General features: G+C 61.0%; 1 protein-coding gene across 3 annotated transcripts in view; it reads right to left on the reverse strand.

Moving 5' to 3' along the window:
- The window catches only part of paplna (papilin a, proteoglycan-like sulfated glycoprotein), a 234,275-nt gene that overhangs the window by 148,893 nt on the left and 62,789 nt on the right, over positions 1 to 22,593 (reverse strand). For all 3 annotated transcript variants that reach the window (XM_059649376.1, XM_059649377.1, XM_048537827.2), the window contains exons 11-12: positions 11,625 to 11,832; positions 10,348 to 10,524 (exon numbers count right to left, since the gene is read on the reverse strand). In XM_059649376.1, coding sequence (XP_059505359.1) covers positions 10,348 to 10,524; positions 11,625 to 11,832 — 385 coding nt within the window. The remainder of the gene's footprint in view (positions 1 to 10,347; positions 10,525 to 11,624; positions 11,833 to 22,593) is intronic.

Genomic DNA, 22,593 nt, shown 5'->3' on the forward strand with positions numbered 1-22,593 from the left:
GGGAGGGAAGGAAGGCGGGAGGGAAGGAGGGCAGGAGGAAAGGAGGGCAGGAGGAAAGGAGGGCGGGAGGGAAGGAGGGCAGGAGGGAAGGAGAGAAGGAAGGCAGGAGGGAAGGAAGGCAGGAGGGAAGGAAGGCAGGCGGGAAGAAAGGAAGGCGGGAGGGAAGGAAGGAGGCAGGTGGGAAGGAAGGAAGGAAGGCGGGAGGGAAGGAGGGAAGGAAGGCGGGAGGGAGGGAAGGAAGGCGGGAGGGAGGGAAGGATGGCGGGAGGGAGGGAAGGAAGGCGGGAGGGAAGGAAGGCGGGACGGATGGAGGGAAGAAAGGCGGGAGGGAAGGAAGAAAGACGGGAGGAAGGGAAGGAAGGTGGGAGGAAGGGAAGGAAGGCGGGAGCAAGGGAAGGAAGGAAGGCGGAGGGAGGTAGGGAAGGAAGGCGGGAGGAAGGGAGGGAAGGAAGGCGGGAGGAAGGGAGGGAAGGAAGGCGGGAGGAAGGGAGGGAAGGAGGGCGGGAGGAAGGGAGGGAAGGAAGGTGGGAGGGATGGAAGGCGGGAGGGAGGGAAGGAAGGCGGGAGGGAGGGAAGGAAGGCGGGAGGGAGGGAACGAAGGAAGGAAGGCGGGAGGGAAGGAAGGAAGGCGGGAGGGAAGGAAGGAAGGCGGGAGGGAAGGAAGGAAGGCGGGAGGGAGGGAAGGAAGGCGGGAGGGAGGGAAGGAAGGCGGGAGGGAAGGGGGGAAGGAGGGCGGGAGGGAAGGAGGGCGGGAGGGAAGGAGGGCGGGAGGGAAGGAGAGAAGGAAGGCAGGTGGGAAGGAAGGCAGGAGGGAAGGAGGGAAGGAAGGCGGGCGGGAGGGAAGGAAGGCGGGCGGGAGGAAAGGAAGGCCGGGGGTAAGGAAGTAAGGCGGGAGGGAAGGAAGAAAGGCGGGAGGGAAGGAAGGAAGGCGGGAGGGAAGGAAGGCGGGAGGGAGGGAAGGAAGGCAGGAGGGAGGGAGGGAAGGAAGGCGGGAGGGAGGGAAGGAAGGCGGGAGGGAGGGAAGGAAGGCGGAAGGGAGGGAAGGAAGGCGGAAGGGAGGGAAGGAAGGCGGGAGGGAGGGAGGGAAGGAAGGCGGGAGGGAAGGGGGGGAAAGGAAGGCGGGAGGGAAGGGGGGGAAAGGAAGGCGGGAGGGAAGGGGGGAAGGAAGGCGGGAGGGAAGGAAGGCGGGAGGGAACGAGGGCAGGAGGGAAGGAGGGCGGGAGGGAAGGAGGGCAGGAGGGAAGGAGAGAAGGAAGGCAGGAGGGAAGGAAGGCAGGAGGGAAGGAAGGCAGGAGGGAAGGAAGGAAGGCGGGAGGGAAGGAAGGCGGGAGGGAAGGAAGGAAGGCGGGAGGGAAGGAAGGAAGGCGGGAGGGAAGGAGGGAAGGAAGGCGGGAGGGAAGGAGGGCAGGAGGGAAGGAGAGAAGGAAGGCAGGAGGGAAGGAGGGCAGGAGGGAAGGAGAGAAGGAAGGCAGGAGGGAAGGAGGGCAGGAGGGAAGGAGAGAAGGAAGGCAGGAGGGAAGGAAGGCAGGAGGGAAGGAAGGAAGGCGGGAGGGAAGGAAGGCGGGAGGGAAGGAAGGCGGGAGGGAAGGAAGGAAGGCGGGAGGGAAGGAAGGAAGGCGGGAGGGAAGGAAGGAAGGCGGGAGGGAAGGAGGGAAGGAAGGCGGGAGGGAGGGAAGGATGGCGGGAGGGAGGGAAGGAAGGTGGGAGGGAAGGAAGGCTGGAGGGAAGGAAGGCGGGACGGATGGAGGGAAGAAAGGCGGGAGGGAAGAAAGGCGGGAGGGAAGGAAGGCGGGAGGGAAGGAAGGCGGGAGGGAAGGAAGGCGGGAGGGAAGGAAGGCTGAAGGGAAGGAAGGCGGGAGGGAAGGAAGGAAGGCGGGAGGGAAGGAAGGAAGGCGGGAGGGAAGGAGGGAAGGAAGGCGGGAGGGAAGGAGGGAAGGAAGGAGGGAAGGAAGGCGGGAGGGAAGGAGGGAAGGAAGGCGGGAAGGGAGGCTGGAGGGAAGCAAGGCGGGAGGGAAGCAAGGCGGGAGGGAAGGAAGGCGGGAGGGAAGGAAGGCGGGAGGGAAGGAAGGCGGGAGGGAAGGAAGGTGGGAGGGAGGGAAGGAAGGCGGGAGGGAAGGAAGGCGGGAGGGAAGGAAGGTGGGAGGGAAGGAAGGCTGAAGGGAAGGAAGGCGGGAGGGAAGGAAGGAAGGCGGGAGGGAAGGAAGGAAGGCGGGAGGGAGGGAAGGAAGGCGGGAGGGAGGGAAGGAAGGCGGGAGGGAGGGAAGGAAGGCGGGAGGGAGGGAAGGAAGGCGGGAGGGAAGGGGGGAAGGAGGGCGGGAGGGAAGGAGAGAAGGAAGGCAGGTGGGAACGAAGGCAGGAGGGAAGGAAGGCAGGAGGGAAGGAGGGAAGGAAGGCGGGCGGGAGGGAAGGAAGGCGGGCGGGAGGGAAGGAAGGCGGGGGGTAAGGAAGAAGGCGGGAGGGAAGGAAGGAAGGAGGGAGGGAAGGAAGGCGGGAGGGAAGGAAGGCGGGAGGGAGGGAAGGAAGGCGGGAGGGAGGGAAGGAAGGCGGGAGGGAGGGAGGGAAGGAAGGCGGGAGGGAGGGAGGGAAGGAAGGCGGGAGGGAGGGAAGGAAGGCGGGAGGGAGGGAAGGAAGGCGGGAGGGAGGGAGGGAAGGAAGGCGGGAGGGAAGGGGGGAAGGAAGGCGGGAGGGAAGGGGGGGAAGGAAGGCGGGAGGGAAGTGGGGAAGGAAGGCGGGAGGGAAGGAAGGCGGGAGGGAAGGAGGGCAGGAGGAAAGGAGGGCGGGAGGGAAGGAGGGTAGGAGGGAAGGAGAGAAGGAACGCAGGAGGGAAGGAAGGCAGGAGGGAAGGAAGGCAGGAGGGAAGGAAGGCAGGAGGGAAGAAAGGAAGGCGGGAGGGACGGAAGGCGGGAGGGAAGGAAGGAAGGCGGGAGGGAAGGAAGGAAGGCGGGAGGGAAGGAGGGAAGGAAGGCGGGAGGGAGGGAAGGATGGCGGGAGGGAGGGAAGGAAGGCGGGAGGGAGGGAAGGAAGGCGGGAGGGAAGGAAGGCGGGACGGATGGAGGGAAGAAAGGCGGGAGGGAAGGAAGGCGGGAGGGAAGGAAGGCGGGAGGGAAGGAAGGCGGGAGGGAAGGAAGGCGGGAGGGAAGGAAGAAAGACCGGAGGAAGGGAAGGAAGGTGGGAGGAAGGGCAGGAAGGCGGGAGCAAGGGAAGGAAGGAAGGCGGAGTGAGGGAGGGAAGGAAGGCGGGAGGAAGGGAGGGAAGGAAGGCGGGAGGAAGGGAGGGAAGGAAGGCGGGAGGAAGGGAGGGATGGAGGGCGGGAGGAAGGGAGGGAAGGAAGGTGGGAGGGATGGTAGGCGGGAGGGAAGGAGGGAAGGAAGGCGGGAGGGGAGGCGGGTTGGAAGGACGGCAGGAGGGAAGGAAGGCGGGAAGGAAGGAAGGCGGGAGGGAAGGAAGGCGGGAGGGAAGGAAGGCGGGAGGGAAGGAAGGCGGGAGGGAAGGAAGGCAGGAGGGAAGGAAGGAAGGCGGGAGGGAAGGAAGGAAGGCGGGAGGGAAGGAGGGAAGGAAGGCGGGAGGGAAGGAGGGAAGGAAGGAGGGAAGGAAGGCGGGAGGGAAGGAGGGAAGGAAGGCGGGAGGGAAGGAGGGAAGGAAGGCGGGAAGGGAGGCTGGAGGGAAGGAAGGCGGGAGGGAAGCAAGGCGGGAGGGAAGCACGGCGGGAGGGAAGGAAGGCGGGAGGGAAGGAAGGCGGGAGGGAAGGAAGGCGGGAGGGAAGGAAGGCGGGAGGGAAGGAAGGCGGGAGGGAAGGAAGACGGGAGGGAAGGAAGGCGGGAGGAAGGGAAGGAAGGCGGGAGGGAAGGAAGGCTGAAGGGAAGGAAGGCGGGAGGGAAGGAAGGAAGGCGGGAGGGAAGGAAGGAAGGCGGGAGGGAAGGAGGGAAGGAAGGCGGGTGGGAAGGACGGCAGGAGGGAAGGAAGGCGGGAGGGAAGGAAGGCGGGAGGGAAGGAAGGCTGAAGGGAAGGAAGGCTGAAGGGAAGGAAGGCGGGAGGGAAGGAAGGAAGGCGGGAGGGAAGGAAGGAAGGCGGGAAGGAAGGCGGGAAGTAAGGAAGGCGGGAAGGAAGGAAGGAAGGCGGGATGGAAGGAAGACGGGAGGGAAGGAAGACGGGAGGGAAGGAAGGCGGGAGGGAAGGAAGGCGGGAGGGAAGGAAGGCGGGAGGGAAGGAAGGCGGGAGGGAAGGAGGGAAGGAAGGCGGGAGGGAAGGAGGGAAGGAAGGCTGGAAGGAAGGAGGGAAGGAGGGAAGGAAGGCTGGAGGGAAGGAGGGAAGGAAGGCAGGAGGAAGGGAGGGAAGGAAGACGGGAGGAAGGGAGGGAAGGAAGGCGGGAGGATGGGAGGGAAGGAAGGCGGGAGGAAGGGAGGGAAGGAAGGCGGGAGGAAGGGAGGGAAGGAAGGCAGGAGGAAGGAAAGGAAGGAAGGCGGGAGCGAAGGAAGGCGGGAGGGAAGGAAGACGGGAGGGAAGGAAGGCGGGAGGGAAGGAAGGCGGGAGGGAAGGAAGGCGGGAGGGAAGGAAGGCGGGAGCGAAGGAGGGAAGGAAGGCGGGAGGAAGGCGGGAGGAAGGGAGGGAAGGAAGGCGGGAGGGAAGGAAGGCGGGAGGGAAGGAAGGCGGGAGGGAAGGAAGGCGGGAGGGAAGGAAGGCTGAAGGGAAGGAAGGCGGGAGGGAAGGAAGGCGGGAGGGAAGGAAGGCGGGAGGGAAGGAAGGCGGGAGGGAAGGAAGGAAAGAGGGAGGGAAGGAACGAAGGCGGGAGGGAAGGAAGGAAGGCGGGAGGGAAGGAAGGAAGGGGGGAGGGAAGGAAGGCGGGAGGGAAGGAAGGCGGGAGGGAAGGGGGGAAGGAAGGCGGGAGGGAAGGAGGGCAGGAGGGAAGGAGGGCGGGAGGGAACGGGGGAAGGAGGGCGGGAGGGAAGGGGGGAAGGAGGGCGGGAGGGTAGGGGGGAAGGAGGGCGGGAGGGAAGGGGGGAAGGAGGGCGGGAGGGAAGGGGGACAGGAGGGAAGGGGGCGGGAGGGAAGGGGGGCAGGAGGGAAGGGGGGCGGGAGGGAGGGAAGGAAGGCGGGAGGGAGGGATGGAAGGAAGGAAGGCGGGAGGGAAGGAAGGAAGGCGGGAGGGAAGGAAGGAAGGCGGGAGGGAAGGAGGGAAGGAAGGCGGGAGGGACGGAAGGCGGGAGGGAGGGAAGGAAGGCGGGAGGGAAGGAAGGAAGGCGGGAGGGAAGGAAGGCGGGAGGGATGGAGGGAAGGAAGGCGGGAGGGAAGGAAGGCGGGAGGGAAGGGAGGCGGGAGGGAAGGGAGGCGGGAGGGAAGGAAGAAAGACGGGAGGAAGGGAAGGAAGGCGGGAGGAAGGGAAGGAAGGCGGGAGCAAGGGAAGGAAGGAAGGCGGAGGGAGGTAGGGAAGGAAGGCGGGAGGAAGGGAGGGAAGGAAGGCGGGAGAAAGGGAGGGAAGGAAGGCGGGAGGAAGAGAGGGAAGGAAGGCAGGAGGAAGAGAGGGAAGGAAGGCGGGAGGAAGGGAGGGAAGGAGGGCGGGAGGAAGGGAGGGAAGGAAGGCGGGAGGAAGGGAGGGAAGGAAGGCAGGAGGGAAGGAGGGCGGGAGGGAAGGAGGGCGGGAGGGAAGGAGGGCGGGAGGGAAGGAAGGCGGGAGGGAAGGAAGGCGGGAGGGAAGGAAGGAAAGCGGGAGGGAAGGAAGGAAAGCGGGAGGGAAGGAAGGCGGGAGGGAAGGAAGGCGGGAGGGAAGGAAGGCTGAAGGGAAGGAAGGCGGGAGGGAAGGAAGGTAGGCGGGAGGGAAGGAAGGAAGGCGGGAGGGAAGGAGGGAAGGAAGGCGGGTGGGAAGGACGGCAGGAGGGAAGGAAGGCGGGAGGAAAGGAAGGCGGGAGGGAAGGAAGGCGGGAGGGAAGGAAGGCTGAAGGGAAGGAAGGCGGGAGGGAAGGAAGGAAGGCGGGAGGGAAGGAAGGAAGGCGGGAGGGAAGGAGGGAAGGAGGGAAGGAAGGCAGGAAGGAAGGAAGGCGGGAAGGAAGGAAGGAAGGCGGGATGGAAGGAAGACGGGAGGGAAGGAAGACGGGAGGGAAGGAAGGCGGGAGGGAAGGAAGGCGGGAGGGAAGGAATGCGGGAGGGAAGGAAGGCGGGAGGGAAGGAGGGAAGGAAGGCGGGAGGGAAGGAGGGAAGGAAGGCAGGACGAAGGGAGGGAAGGAAGGCGGGAGGGAAGGAAGGAAAGCGGGAGGGAAGGAAGGAAAGCGGGAGGGAAGGAAGGAAAGCGGGAGGGAAGGAAGGAAGGCAGGAGGGAAGGAAGGAAGGCGGGAGGGAAGGAAGGCGGGAGGGAAGGAGGGAAGGAGGGCGGAAGGGAACGGGGGGAAGGAGGACGGGAGGGAACGGGGGGAAGGAGGGCGGGAGGGAAGGGGGGAAGGAGGGCGGGAGGGAAGGGGGGCGGGAGGGTCGGGGGGCGGGAGGGAAGGAGAGAAGGAAGGCAGGAGGGAAGGAAGACAGAAGGGAAGGAAGGCAGGAGGGAGGGAGGGAAGGAAGGCAGGAGGGAGGGAGGGAAGGCAGGAGGGAGGGAAGGAAGGCGGGAGGGAGGGAAGGAAGGCGGGAGGGAGGGAAGGAAGGAAGGAAGGCGGGAGGGAAGGAAGGAAGGCGGGAGGGAGGGAAGGAAGGCGGGAGGGAGGGAAGGAAGGCGGGAGGGAAGGGGGGAAGGAGGGCGGGAGGGAAGGAGGGCGGGAGGGAAGGAGGGCGGGAGGGAAGGAGAGAAGGAAGGCAGGTGGGAAGGAAGGCAGGAGGGAAGGAAGGCAGGAGGGAAGGAGGGAAGGAAGGCGGGCGGGAGGGAAGGAAGGCGGGATGGAAGGAAGACGGGAGGGAAGGAAGACGGGAGGGAAGGAAGGCGGGAGGGAAGGAAGGCGGGAGGGAAGGAAGGCGGGAGGGAAGGAGGGAAGGAAGGCTGGAGGGAAGGAGGGAAGGAAGGCTGGAGGGAAGGAGGGAAGGAAGGCAGGAGGAAGGGAGGGAAGGAAGACGGGAGGAAGGGAGGGAAGGAAGGCGGGAGGATGGGAGGGAAGGAAGGCGGGAGGAAGGGAGGGAACGAAGGCGGGAGGAAGGGAGGGAAGGAAGGGAGGAAGGGAAGGAAGGAAGGCGGGAGCGAAGGAAGGCGGGAGGGAAGGAAGACGGGAGGGAAGGAAGGCGGGAGGGAAGGAAGGCGGGAGGCAAGGAAGGCGGGAGGGAAGGAAGGCGGGAGGGAAGGAAGGCGGGAGGGAAGGAAGGCGGGAGGGAAGGAAGGCTGAAGGGAAGGAAGGCGGGAGGGAAGGAAGGCGGGAGGGAAGGAGGGCGGGAGGGAAGGAAGGCGGGAGGGAAGGAAGGCGGGAGGGAAGGCGGGAGGGAAGGAAGGAAGGCGGGAGGGAAGGAAGGAAGGCGGGAGGGAAGGAAGGAAGGGGGGAGGGAAGGAAGGCGGGAGGGAAGGAAGGCGGGAGGGAAGGGGGGAAGGAAGGCGGGAGGGAAGGAGGGCGGGAGGGAACGGGGGGAAGGAGGGCGGGAGGGAAGGGGGGAAGGAGGGCGGGAGGGAAGGGGGGAAGGAGGGCGGGAGGGAAGGGGGACAGGAGGGAAGGGGGGCGGGAGGGAGGGAAGGAAGGCGGGAGGGAGGGAAGGAAGGAAGGAAGGCAGGAGGGAAGGAAGGAAGGCGGGAGGGAAGGAAGGAAGGCGGGAGGAAAGGAGGGAAGGAAGGCGGGAGGGACGGAAGGCGGGAGGGAGGGAAGGAAGGCGGGAGGGAAGGAAGGAAGGCGGGAGGGAAGGAAGGCGGGAGGGATGGAGGGAAGGAAGGCGGGAGGGAAGGAAGGCGGGAGGGAAGGAAGGCGGGAGGGAAGGGAGGCGGGAGGGAAGGGAGGCGGGAGGGAAGGAAGAAAGACGGGAGGAAGGGAAGGAAGGCGGGAGGAAGGGAAGGAAGGCGGGAGCAAGGGAAGGAAGGAAGGCGGAGGGAGGTAGGGAAGGAAGGCGGGAGGAAGGGAGGGAAGGAAGGCGGGAGGAAGGGAGGGAAGGAAGGCGGGAGGAAGAGAGGGAAGGAAGGCGGGATGAAGAGAGGGAAGGAAGGCGGGAGGAAGGGAGGGAAGGAGGGCGGGAGGAAGGGAGGGAAGGAAGGCGGGAGGAAGGGAGGGAAGGAAGGCAGGAGGGAAGGAGGGCGGGAGGGAAGGAGGGCGGGAGGGAAGGCAGGCGGGAGGGAAGGAAGGAAAGCGGGAGGGAAGGAAGGAAAGCGGGAGGGAAGGAAGGAAGGCGGGAGGGAAGGAAGGAAGGCGGGAGGGAAGGAAGGAAGGCGGGAGGGAAGGAAGGCGGGAGGGAAGGAAGGCGGGTGGGAAGGAAGGCGGGAGGGAAGGAAGGCGGGAGGGAAGGGGGGAAGGAAGGCGGGAGGGAAGGGGTGAAGGAAGGCGGGAGGGAAGGAGGGCAGGAGGGAAGGAGGGCAGGAGGGAAGGAGGGCGGGAGGGAACGGGGGAAGGAGGGCGGGAGGGAAGGGGGGAAGGAGGGCGGGAGGGAAGGGGGGAAGGAGGGCGGGAGGGAAGGAAGACAGGAGGGAAGGAAGAGAGGAGGGAAGGAAGGCAGGAGGGAAGGAAGGCAGGAGGGAAGGAAGGCAGGAGGGAGGGAAGGCAGGAGGGAGGGAAGGAAGGCGGGAGGGAGGGAAGGAAGGCGGGAGGGAGGGAAGGAAGGAAGGAAGGCGGGAGGGAAGGAAGGAAGGCGGGAGGGAAGGAAGGCGGGAGGGAGGGAAGGAAGGCGGGAGGGAGGGAAGGAAGGCGGGAGGGAAGGCGGGAAGGAGGGCGGGAGGGAAGGAGGGCGGGAGGGAAGGAGGGCGGGAGGGAAGGAGAGAAGTAAGGCAGGTGGGAAGGAAGGCAGGAGGGAAGGAAGGCAGGAAAGCGGGCGGGAGGGAAGGAAGGCGGGCGGGAGTAAAGGAAGGCGGGGGGTAAGGAAGGAAGGCGGGAGGGAAGGGAGGAAGGCGGGAGGGAAGGAAGGCGGGAGGGAAGGAAGGCGGGAGGGAGGGAAGGAAGGCGGGAGGGAGGGAAGGAAGGAAGGCGGGAGGAAGAGAGGGAAGGAAGGCGGGATGAAGAGAGGGAAGGAAGGCGGGAGGAAGGGAGGGAAGGAGGGCGGGAGGAAGGGAGGGAAGGAAGGCGGGAGGAAGGGAGGGAAGGAAGGCAGGAGGGAAGGAGGGCGGGAGGGAAGGAGGGCGGGAGGGAAGGAAGGCGGGAGGGAAGGAAGGAAAGCGGGAGGGAAGGAAGGAAAGCGGGAGGGAAGGAAGGAAGGCGGGAGGGAAGGAAGGAAGGCGGGAGGGAAGGAAGGAAGGCGGGAGGGAAGGAAGGCGGGAGGGAAGGAAGGCGGGTGGGAAGGAAGGCGGGAGGGAAGGAAGGCGGGAGGGAAGGAAGGCGGGAGGGAAGGGGGGAAGGAAGGCGGGAGGGAAGGGGGGAAGGAAGGCGGGAGGGAAGGAGGGCAGGAGGGAAGGAGGGCAGGAGGGAAGGAGGGCGGGAGGGAACGGGGGGAAGGAGGGCGGGAGGGAAGGGGGGAAGGAGGGCGGGAGGGAAGGGGGGAAGGAGGGCGGGAGGGAAGGAAGACAGGAGGGAAGGAAGACAGGAGGGAAGGAAGGCAGGAGGGAAGGAAGGCAGGAGGGAGGGAAGGCAGGAGGGAGGGAAGGCAGGAGGGAGGGAAGGAAGGCGGGAGGGAGGGAAGGAAGGCGGGAGGGAGGGAAGGAAGGAAGGAAGGCGGGAGGGAAGGAAGGAAGGCGGGAGGGAAGGAAGGCGGGAGGGAGGGAAGGAAGGCGGGAGGGAGGGAAGGAAGGCGGGAGGGCGGGAGGGAAGGGGGGAAGGGGGGCGGGAGGGAAGGGGGGCGGGAGGGAAGGAGAGAAGGAAGGCAGGAGGGAAGGAAGACAGGAGGGAAGGAAGACAGGAGGGAAGGAAGGCAGGAGGGAGGGAAGGCAGGAGGGAGGGAAGGCAGGAGGGAGGGAAGGAAGGCGGGAGGGAGGGAAGGAAGGCGGGAGGGAGGGAAGGAAGGCGGGAGGGAGGGCGGGAGGGAAGGAAGGCGGGAGGGAGGGCGGGAGGGAAGGAAGGCGGGAGGGAAGGAAGGCGGGAGGGATTGAAGCAAGGCGGGAAGGCGGGAGGGAGGGAGGGAAGGAAGGCGGGAGGGAGGGAGGGAAGGAACGACGGAGGGAGGGAGTGAAGGAACGACGGAGGGACGGAACGACAGAGGGAGGGACGGAACGACAGAGGGAGGGACGGAACGACAGAGGGAGGGACGGAGGGTAGGACGGAGGGAAGGACGGAGGGAAGGACGGAGGGAAGGACGGAGGGAAGGACGGCGGCTGACACTCACCGTGCTCCAAGCCCCAATGTACCATGAGAAGACATCTGTGCAGGATTTGAGAAAACAAGCTTGGATCATGGATGGTTTTGTCTGAGCCAGGCAGGCAAAGTCTGGAAGCTCGCTGTCCGACTCCATGACGCAGGAGACTGACCTAGTCTGGATACCCTCACCACATGATACTGAACACTGCAACAAACCATGCAATAACAAATCAACACAAGTAACAAAACTACAGGCAGGCTGCTCGAAATGTTGTGCCTTTATCCTTACATCTAGGCTGAGAGAGACAGACAGTGACAGAGGGGGAAGACAGAGAGAGAGACAGGCAGAGACAGAGAGGCAGTGACGGAAGCGGGGGCAGGGGAGAGAGAGGCAGTAATAGGGGTGGACAGAAAGAGAGAGAGAGACACGCAGAGAGAGGGGAAGAGAGTGAGAGACAGACACAGAGGGTAAGAGAGTGAGAGACAAACACAGAGGTGGGGAGAGATGGGAAGGGGGAGAATGCGTGTGTGTGTGTGTGTGTGAACGTGTTAGGGTGCGGTTGTTGCCTTGCTCACTGAGCTGGCTTGTTCTCGTTCAGACATTTTGACACCATGCTAAGTGCCATTATCACTGAGGCCTCCGATGAAATGATGTTATTCTACTCCACTTGTTTATACTATCTGGTCTGTCGTGCTGACATTAATGACACCACTCACCATAACGGCTGGACAGTATAAATTCAAAGCGGAACAGAACAACAATGTTTTGTCGGAGATGTTAAGAACTGCCGATGCTAGAGTCTCAGGTAACAAGGTGTGGGGCTGCACGAACACAAGCAGCATCAGAGGAGCAGGAAAGCTGATGTTTCGGCTCGGGACCCTTCTTCAGAAATGGGGGAGGGGGAAGGGAACTCAGAAATAATTAGGGGCTGGGCAAGGTAGGTGGGATGGTGATAGGTGAGTGCAGGTAGGCAGTGGTGGGGATTGGTCAGTGAGGTGGGAGGAGCAGATGAGTGGGAGAGAAGACGGACAGGTCAAGGATGAGGGGGAGGGTTGGTCATGGGATGGGGCCAGGAGTGGGGTGATTTTGAAACTATTGAGGCCATTGGGTTGTAGAATCCCATCGTTATGTTGAAAGCCTCATGCATGACGATGAAATATCTGAACGAGAACAAGCCAGCTCGGACAGCAAGTCAACAAACTCATCCACAGCCCGAGCTATAGATCTTTGCTAAAACTTTAAACACTAACGCAGGCAGCTGAGACAGATGGGCGAGTGAACCAATGCCCGTTCCTGAGCAGTACCTCAGTCCAGTCAGTGGTCCTCCAGCTGGCACACTGCAGCAGGTTGCAGGCCTGGTGTGAGAGGGGCTTCACTGTCACTGCAGCACACTCCGAGTCATCACGAAACATCTCCCTTTGACCCGGCTTCGACAAGGTACAGAACACGGACCTGGTCTGCTGCCCTGTCCCACACGTCACTGAGCACGCACTCCATTCGGTGGTCTTCCAGCTGTTCATCAATCCACAAACAACATCAACACAAGGGCACTAACTGGGAGCCGTGCTCCTCCCAATGTCCCACCCAGACACCACCACCACATCCTTTTCCCCATTCACCGGGTCAGCCTGGTGCACACACTGTCTAACCATCAACAGGAATACAGGCTGATACTGAGGACCATCTGTAGTCTGATGGTACAGTACACCAAACAGAAAGTGACATTCTTAGGCTATTTTGGACATTCTGGTGCACACTGCCCCTCTCGGAAAGGGCAAGGGGTCACTCAGAAGTGTCCACAGTAAGGGTGTGAGGAGATACAGAGAAGCTGTTTCCACAGTGTGGGGTGGGTGTGGGGAAATCATAGAGGAGATGTTTCCATGGTCGGGGTGAGGGGTTTGGTGAACATGGAGGAGATGTTTCCACGAGGTGGTGGGGGGTGGTGGGTGGCGGGTGGTGGGTGGGTGTAGTTTGTGGGGTGGGGGGGGTTGGCGAAGAGGGGAGCACAGACCTAGAGACGACGTTTCCATTTCTGGGTGAATCTAAAACCACGGGTATTCAAAATAAGACAGGGAGTCACTAACAAATCTAAATGGAAATTCAGGAGAAATATCTTCAGCCAGACAGTGGGGAGACCGGGACACTACTTGGTGGTCCTTTAATAAAAGGAGAATTTAGGTAAGGCTAGGAGTGCAAAAGAATGTTGAATGGTTTCAGAGAGGCTCAGGCTGGTCAGGTGGAATCAGCAAATAAGCTCTTGCCATGTGCCACATTCAATACCAGTCTAGGTTGAATTAGGTTGTATTTCTGTTTAAAATTCAATTACAGGGATGGCAAGCTACACCGGTGTTCCCACAGCCTATTCGTATGCTCCGATAAATATATAGCAGGTATAGTTACTGAATTCATGCTCTGTCCTGTCACCACAACACTGCTGGTCAGGGCTCCCAGGTTAGACTCGGTCATCACAGAGTCACTACACAAAAAACACCAAGCCCCTGGATCAGCAGAATACCCAGCATTACTGTAGTGACTGTAACAAGATCAGCCAGGTGGGCCGCACAGAATATGAGGTCTCTCGTTGGGACTGTTAATCTGGTTCAATCACGGAGCCCTGGCTGACAGATAAGAACAGGAGAGTCAGAGATTCTGTTCACTCTGAGAAAGCCAGACCAGTGTCAAGTACTATACGTATATAAATAAAGGGTGAGTTGGAGATGGGATACCGGCCTCAATGGAGTTATTTCAGTGGCAATTTCCCATCAAGTCAGAGACGGGCAAATGAAACAGTGTGATTGATGTTTAAAAAAAATTAGGATGGGCATCAGTGATTGGGAAACAGAGTCTGAAGATACATCCATACAGGAACTGACCCAAACACACACACAGCTATCTACATATGTGCACAGCCACATAAAGACACCCACAACGACACTGACACTTGTGTGCATGCACACACATCACATTGAGACATCTAAACACAGAGACATGCACATGCACATAAAGGCCCTTCTGCATGTGCCCACACACCCACAGACACGCGCCAGTGCGAGCGCCCGCACTCACAGACAGACATGAACACACAGGCACTCGCGCATGTAGGTAGAGACACACACACACACGCACGCATATACAGAGACACACAGACACAGAGGCATGTACAGACACATACACACATTCGCACGTGCACAGACATAGACACAGACACACACACACACTCGCACATGTATAGACATAGACACACACGTGTGTAGAGAGACAGACACAGACACAGACACACACACCGGCCGGCCCTCGCATGTGTAAACCCTGACCCTGGCACATGTAGATAGAGATAGCTACAGACAGATCCTTGCATGTGGACACAGAAACAACCTCGCGCATGTATAGAGAGAGAGACACGCAGACAGACCCTCACGCGTGTATAGAAACACACAGACACACACACCTCCCCCAACATAACTCAACAGAAACCCACACACCTCCACCAACCGCCTCACACGCACGCACACACACACACAAACACATCCCCCACCCCACACAGACACACATTCACCCCCCCACACACACACACACCATACAAACACACACACACAACCCCACCCACACACACACACGCCCACACACACACCCCCTCGACAAACACACACCCCCCTACAAACACACACACAAACACACAACCACACCCCCTGCAAACACACACACAAACACACAACCACACACCCTCCACACACACACCCACACACCCCCCTCGACACACACACACCCTCGACACACCCTCGACACACACACACCCTCGACACACCCTCGACACACACACCCTCGACACACCCTCGACACACACACACACCCCCTACAAACACACACACACCCACACACCCCCTCGACACACACACACCCTCGACACACACACACACACCCTCGACACACACACACACACCCTCGACCCACACACCCACCCACACACCCTCGACCCACACACCCACCCCACACACCCCCTCGCCACACACACCCCCTCGCCACCCCCCTCGCCACACACACACACACCCTCGACCCACACACCCACCCACACACCCCCTCGACACACCCTCGACACACACACACACACTCGACACACCCTCGACACACACACACACTCGACACCCCCCTCGACACACACACACACACACCCACACCCTCGACACACACACACACACCCACACCCTCGACACACACACACACACCCACACCCTCGACACACACACACACACACCCACACCCTCGACACACACACACACACCCACACCCTCGACACACACACACACACCCACACCCTCGACACACACACACACACCCACACCCTCGACACACACACACACACCCACACCCTCGACACACACACACACACCCACACCCTCGACACACACACACACACCCACACCCTCGACACACACACACACACCCACACCCTCGACACACACACACACACCCACACCCCTCGACACACACACACACACCCACACCCTCGACACACACACACACACCCACACCCACCCGACACCACACACACACACACCCACACCCTCGACACACACACACACCCACACACCCTCGACACACACACACACCCTCCGACACACACACACACACACACACACCCTCGACACACACACACACACCCACACCCTCGACACACACACACACACCCACACCCTCGACACACACACACACACCACACCCTCGACACACACACACACACACACCCTCGACACACACACACACCCACACCCTCGACACACACACACACCCACACCCCTCGACACACACACACACACACACCCACACCTCGACACACACACACACACCCACACACCCTCGACACACACACACCCTCGACACACACACACACACACACACCCTCGACACACACACCCACCCACACACCCTCGACCCACACACACACACACCCCCTCGACACACACACACACACACACACACACACACACCCTCGACACACACACACACACCCACACCCTCGACACACACACACCCACACCCTCGACACACACACACACCCACACCCTCGACACACACACACACACACCCCTCGACACACACACACACACACACACACACCACACCCTCCACACACACACACACACACCCACACCCTCGACACACACCACACACCCACACACCCTCGACACACACACACACCACACACCTCGACACACACACTCCCACCACACACCCTCGACACACACACCACACACCCTCGACACACACACCCTCGACACACACACACACCACACACCCTCGACACACACACACACACACCCTCGACACCCTCGACCCACACACACACACACACCCACACCCTCGACACACACACACACACCCACACCCTCGACACACACACACACACCCACACCCTCGACACACACACACACACACACACCCTCGACACACACACACACACACACCCACACCCTCGACACACACACACACACCCACACCCTCGACACACACACACACACACCCACACCCTCGACACACACACACACACCCACACCCTCGACACACACACACACACACCACACCCTCGACACACACAACACACCCACACACCCTCGACACACACACACACCCACACACCCTCGACACACACACACACCCACACCCTCGACACACACACACACCCACACACCCTCGACACACACACACCCCTCGACACACACACACACACACACACCCTCGACCCACACACCCACCCACACACACCCTCGACCCACACACACACACACCCCCTCGACACACACACACACACACACACACACACACACACACCCTCGACCCACACACCCACCCACACACCCTCGACACACACACACACACCCACACACCCTCGACACACACACACACACCCACACCCCTCGACACACACACACACACACACACACACACACACACCCTCCACACACACACACACACACACCTCGACACACACGACACACACCACACACACACACACCCACACCCTCGACACACACACACACCCACACACCCTCGACACACACACACACCCTCGACACACACACACACACCACACCCTCGACACACACACACACACCCACACACCCTCGACACACACACACACACCCACACCCTCGACACACACACACACACCCACACCCTCGACACACACACACACACACCCACACCCTCGACACACACACACACACCCACCCACACCCCTCGACACACACACACACACCCACACCCTCGACACACACACACACACACACCCTCGACACCCTCGACACACACACCACGACCACACACACACCCTCGACACACACACACACACACCACACACCCTCGACACACACACACACCCACACACCCTCGACACACACACACACACCCACACACCCTCGACACACACACACACCCACACACCCTCGACACACACACACCCTCGACACACACACACACACACACACCCTCCACACACACACACACACACACACCCTCGACACACACACACACCCACACACCCTCGACACACACACACACACCCACACACCCTCGACACACACACACCCCCACACACCCTCGACACACACACACCCCACACACCCTCGACACACACACACCCTCGACACACACACACACACACACCCACACCCTCGACACACACACACACACCCACACACCCTCGACACACACACACACCCACACACCCTCGACACACACACACACACCCACACACCCTCGACACACACACACACCCACACACCCTCGACACACACACACACACCCACACACCCTCGACACACACACACACCCACACACCTCGACACACACACACCCTCGACACACACACACACACACACACACCCTCACCACACACACACACACACACACACACCCTCGACACACACACACACCCACACACCCTCGACACACACACACCCTCGACACACACACACACACACACACCCTCGACACACACACACACACCCACACCCTCGACACACACACACACACACCACACCCTCGACACACACACACACACACCCACACCCTCGACACACACACACACACCCACACCCTCGACACACACACACACACCCACACCCTCGACACACACACACACACCCACACCCTCGACACACACACACACACCCACACCCTCGACACACACACACACACCCACACCCTCGACACACACACACACACCCACACCCTCGACACACACACACACACCCACACCCTCGACACACACACACACACCCACACCCTCGACACACACACACACACACCCACACCCTCGACACACACACACACACCACACACCCACACCCTCGACACACACACACACACCACACACCCTCGACACACACACACACCCACACACCCTCGACACACACACACACCACACACCCTCGACACACACACACACACCCACACACCCTCGACACACACACACCCTCGACACACACACACACACCCACACCCTCGACACACACACACACACCCACACCCTCGACACACACACACACACACCACACCCTCGACACACACACACACACCCACACACCCTCGACACACACACACACACACCCACACCCCTCGACACACACACACACACCCACACCCTCGACACACACACACACACCCACACCCTCGACACACACACACACACCCACACCCTCGACACACACACACACACCCCACACCCTCGACACACACACACACACCCACACCCTCGACACACACACACACACCCACACCCTCGACACACACACACACACCCACACCCTCGACACACACACACACACCACACACCCTCGACACACACACACACACCCACACCCTCGACACACACACACACACCCCACACCCTCGACACACACACACACACCCACACCCTCGACACACACACCCTCGACACACACACACACACACACACTCACCCTCGACACACACACACCCTCGACACACACACACACACACACACCCACACCCTCGACACACACACACACCCACACACCCTCAACACACACACACCCTCGACACACACACACACACACACACCCTCGACACACACACACCCTCGACACACACACACACACACACACACCCTCGACACACACACACACACCCACACCCTCGACACACACACACACACACCCACACCCTCGACACACACACACACACCCACACCCTCGACACACACACACACACCCACACCCTCGACACACACACACACACCCACACCCTCGACACACACACACACACACACACACCCTCGACACACACACCCTCGACACACACACACACACACACACCCACACCCTCGACACACACACACACCCACACACCCTCGACACACACACACCCTCGACACACACACACACACCACACACCCTCGACACACACACACCCTCGACACACACACACACACACACACCCTCGACACACACAACACACACACACACCCTCGACACACACACACACACACCCACACCCCTCGACACACACACACACACCCACACCCTCGACACACACACACACACACCCACACCCTCGACACACACACACACACCCACACCCTCGACACACACACACACACCCACACCCTCGACACACACACACACACACCCACACCCTCGACACACACACACACACCCACACCCTCGACACACACACACACACCCACACCCTCGACACACACACACACACCCACACCCTCGACACACACACCCTCGACACACACACACACACACACACCCTCGACACACACACCCTCGACACACACACACACACACACACACCCACACCCTCGACACACACACACCCTCGACCACACACACACACACACACACACCCTCGACACACACACACCCTCGACACACACACACACACACACACACCCTCGACACACACACACACACCCACACCCTCGACACACACACACACACCCACACCCTCGACACACACACACACACCCACACCCTCGACACACACAGCACACACACCCACACCCTCGACACACACACACACACCCACACCCTCGACACACACACACACACCCACACCCTCGACACACACACACACACCCACACCCTCGACACACACACACACACCACACCCACACACCTCGACACACACACACACACCCACACCCTCGACACACACACACACACCCACACCCTCGACACACACACACACACACCCACACCCTCGACACACACACACACACCCACACCCTCGACACACACACACACCACACCCTCGACACACACACACACACACACACACCCTCGACACACACACACACACACACCTCGACACACACACACACACCCACACACACACACACACACACACACACCCACACCCTCGACACACACACACACACCCACACCCTCGACACACACACACCCTCGACACACACACACACACACACACACACCCTCGACACACACACACCCTCGACACACACACACACACACACCACACCCTCGACACACACACACACACCCACACCCTCGACACACACACACACACCCACACACCCTCGACACACACACACACACCCACACCCTCGACACACACACACACACACCCACACCCTCGACACACACACACCCTCGACACACACACACACACACACCCACACCCCTCGACACACACACACACCCACACGACCCACACACACACACACCCTCGACCACACACACACACCACACACCCTCGACACACACACACACACCACACCCTCGACACACACACACACACACACACACCCTCGACACACACACACACACACCCACACCCTCGACACACACACACACACCCACACCCTCGACACACACACACACACCCACACCCTCGACACACACACACACAACCCACACCCTCGACACAACACACACACACCACACACCCTCGACACACACACACACACACACCACACACCCTCGACACACACACCCACCACACACACACACACCCTCGACACACACACGACACACACACCCACACCCTCGACACACACACACACACACCCACACCCTCGACACACACACACACACACCCACACCCTCGACACACACACACACACCCACACCCTCGACACACACACCACACCCTCGACACACACACACACACACACACCCTCGACACACACACCCTCGACACACACACACACACACACCCACACCCACACCCTCGACACACACACACACACCCACACCTCGACACACACACACACACACCCTCGACACACACACACACACACACACACCCTCGACACACACACACACACCCACACCCTCGACACACACACACACACACACACCCTCGACACACACACACACACACACACACACCCTCGACACACACACACACACACACCCACACACCCTCGACACACACACACACACCCACACCTCGACACACACACACACACCACACACCCTCGACACACACACACCTCGACACACACGACACACACACACACACCCACACCCTCGACACACACACACACACCCACACCCTCGACACACACACACACACCCACACCCTCGACACACACACACACACCCACACCCTCGACACACACACACACACCACACCCTCGACACACACACACACACCCACACCCTCGACACACACACACACACACCACACCCTCGACACACACACACACACCCACACCCTCGACACACACACACACACACCCACACCCTCGACACACACACACACACCCACACCCTCGACACACACACACACACCCACACCCTCGACACACACACACACACACCCACACCCTCGACACACACACACACACACCTCGACACACACCCTCGACACACACACACACACACACACCTCGACACACACACCCTCGACACACACACACACACACACACACACCCTCGACACACACACACACACCACACACCCTCGACACACACACCCTCGACACACACACACACACACCACACCCTCGACACACACACACCCTCGACACACACACACACACACCCACACCCTCGACACACACACACACACACCCACACCCTCGACACACACACACACACACCCACACCCTCGACACACACACACACACCCACACCCTCGACACACACACACACACCCACACCCTCGACACACACACACACACCCACACCCTCGACACACACACACACACACACACACCCACACCACACCTCGACACACACACACCCACACACCCTCGACACACACACACACCCACACCCTCGACACACACACACACCACACCCTCGACACACACACACACACACACCACACACACACACACACACACCCTCGACACACACACACACACACACACACACCCTCGACACACACACACACACACACCCGACACACACCCTCGACACACACACACACACACCACACACCCTCGACACACACACACACACCCACACCCTCGACACACACACACACACACCCACAACCCTCGACACACACACACACACACCCACACCCTCGACACACACACACACACCCACACCCTCGACACACACACACACATCACACCCGACACACACACCCTCGACACACACACACACACACACACCACTCGACACACACACCCTCGACACACACACACACACACACCACCACACCCTCGACACACACACACCCTCGACACACACACACACACACACACCCTCGACACACACACACACACCCACACCACACCTCGACACACACACACACACCCACACACCCTCGACACACACACACACACCCACACCCTCGACACACACACACACACACCCACACCCTCGACACACACACACACACACCCACACCCTCGACACACACACACACACACCCACACCCTCGACACACACACACACACACCCACACCCTCGACACACACACACACACACCCACACCCTCGACACACACACACACACACACCCACACCCTCGACACACGACACCTCGACACACACACACACCACACACCCTCGACACACACACCACACACACACCACACCCTCGACACACACACACACACACACACACACCCTCGACACACACACACACACCACACACCCTCGACACACACACACACACACCCACACCCTCGACACAACACACACCACGACACACACCACACCCTCGACACACACAGACACACACCACACACCCTCGACACACACACACACACACCACACCCTCGACACACACACACACACACACACACCCTCGACACACACACACA

The sequence above is a fragment of the Stegostoma tigrinum genome, chromosome 10 (assembly GCF_030684315.1).
Source record: "Stegostoma tigrinum isolate sSteTig4 chromosome 10, sSteTig4.hap1, whole genome shotgun sequence".
NCBI lineage: Eukaryota > Metazoa > Chordata > Chondrichthyes > Orectolobiformes > Stegostomatidae > Stegostoma > Stegostoma tigrinum.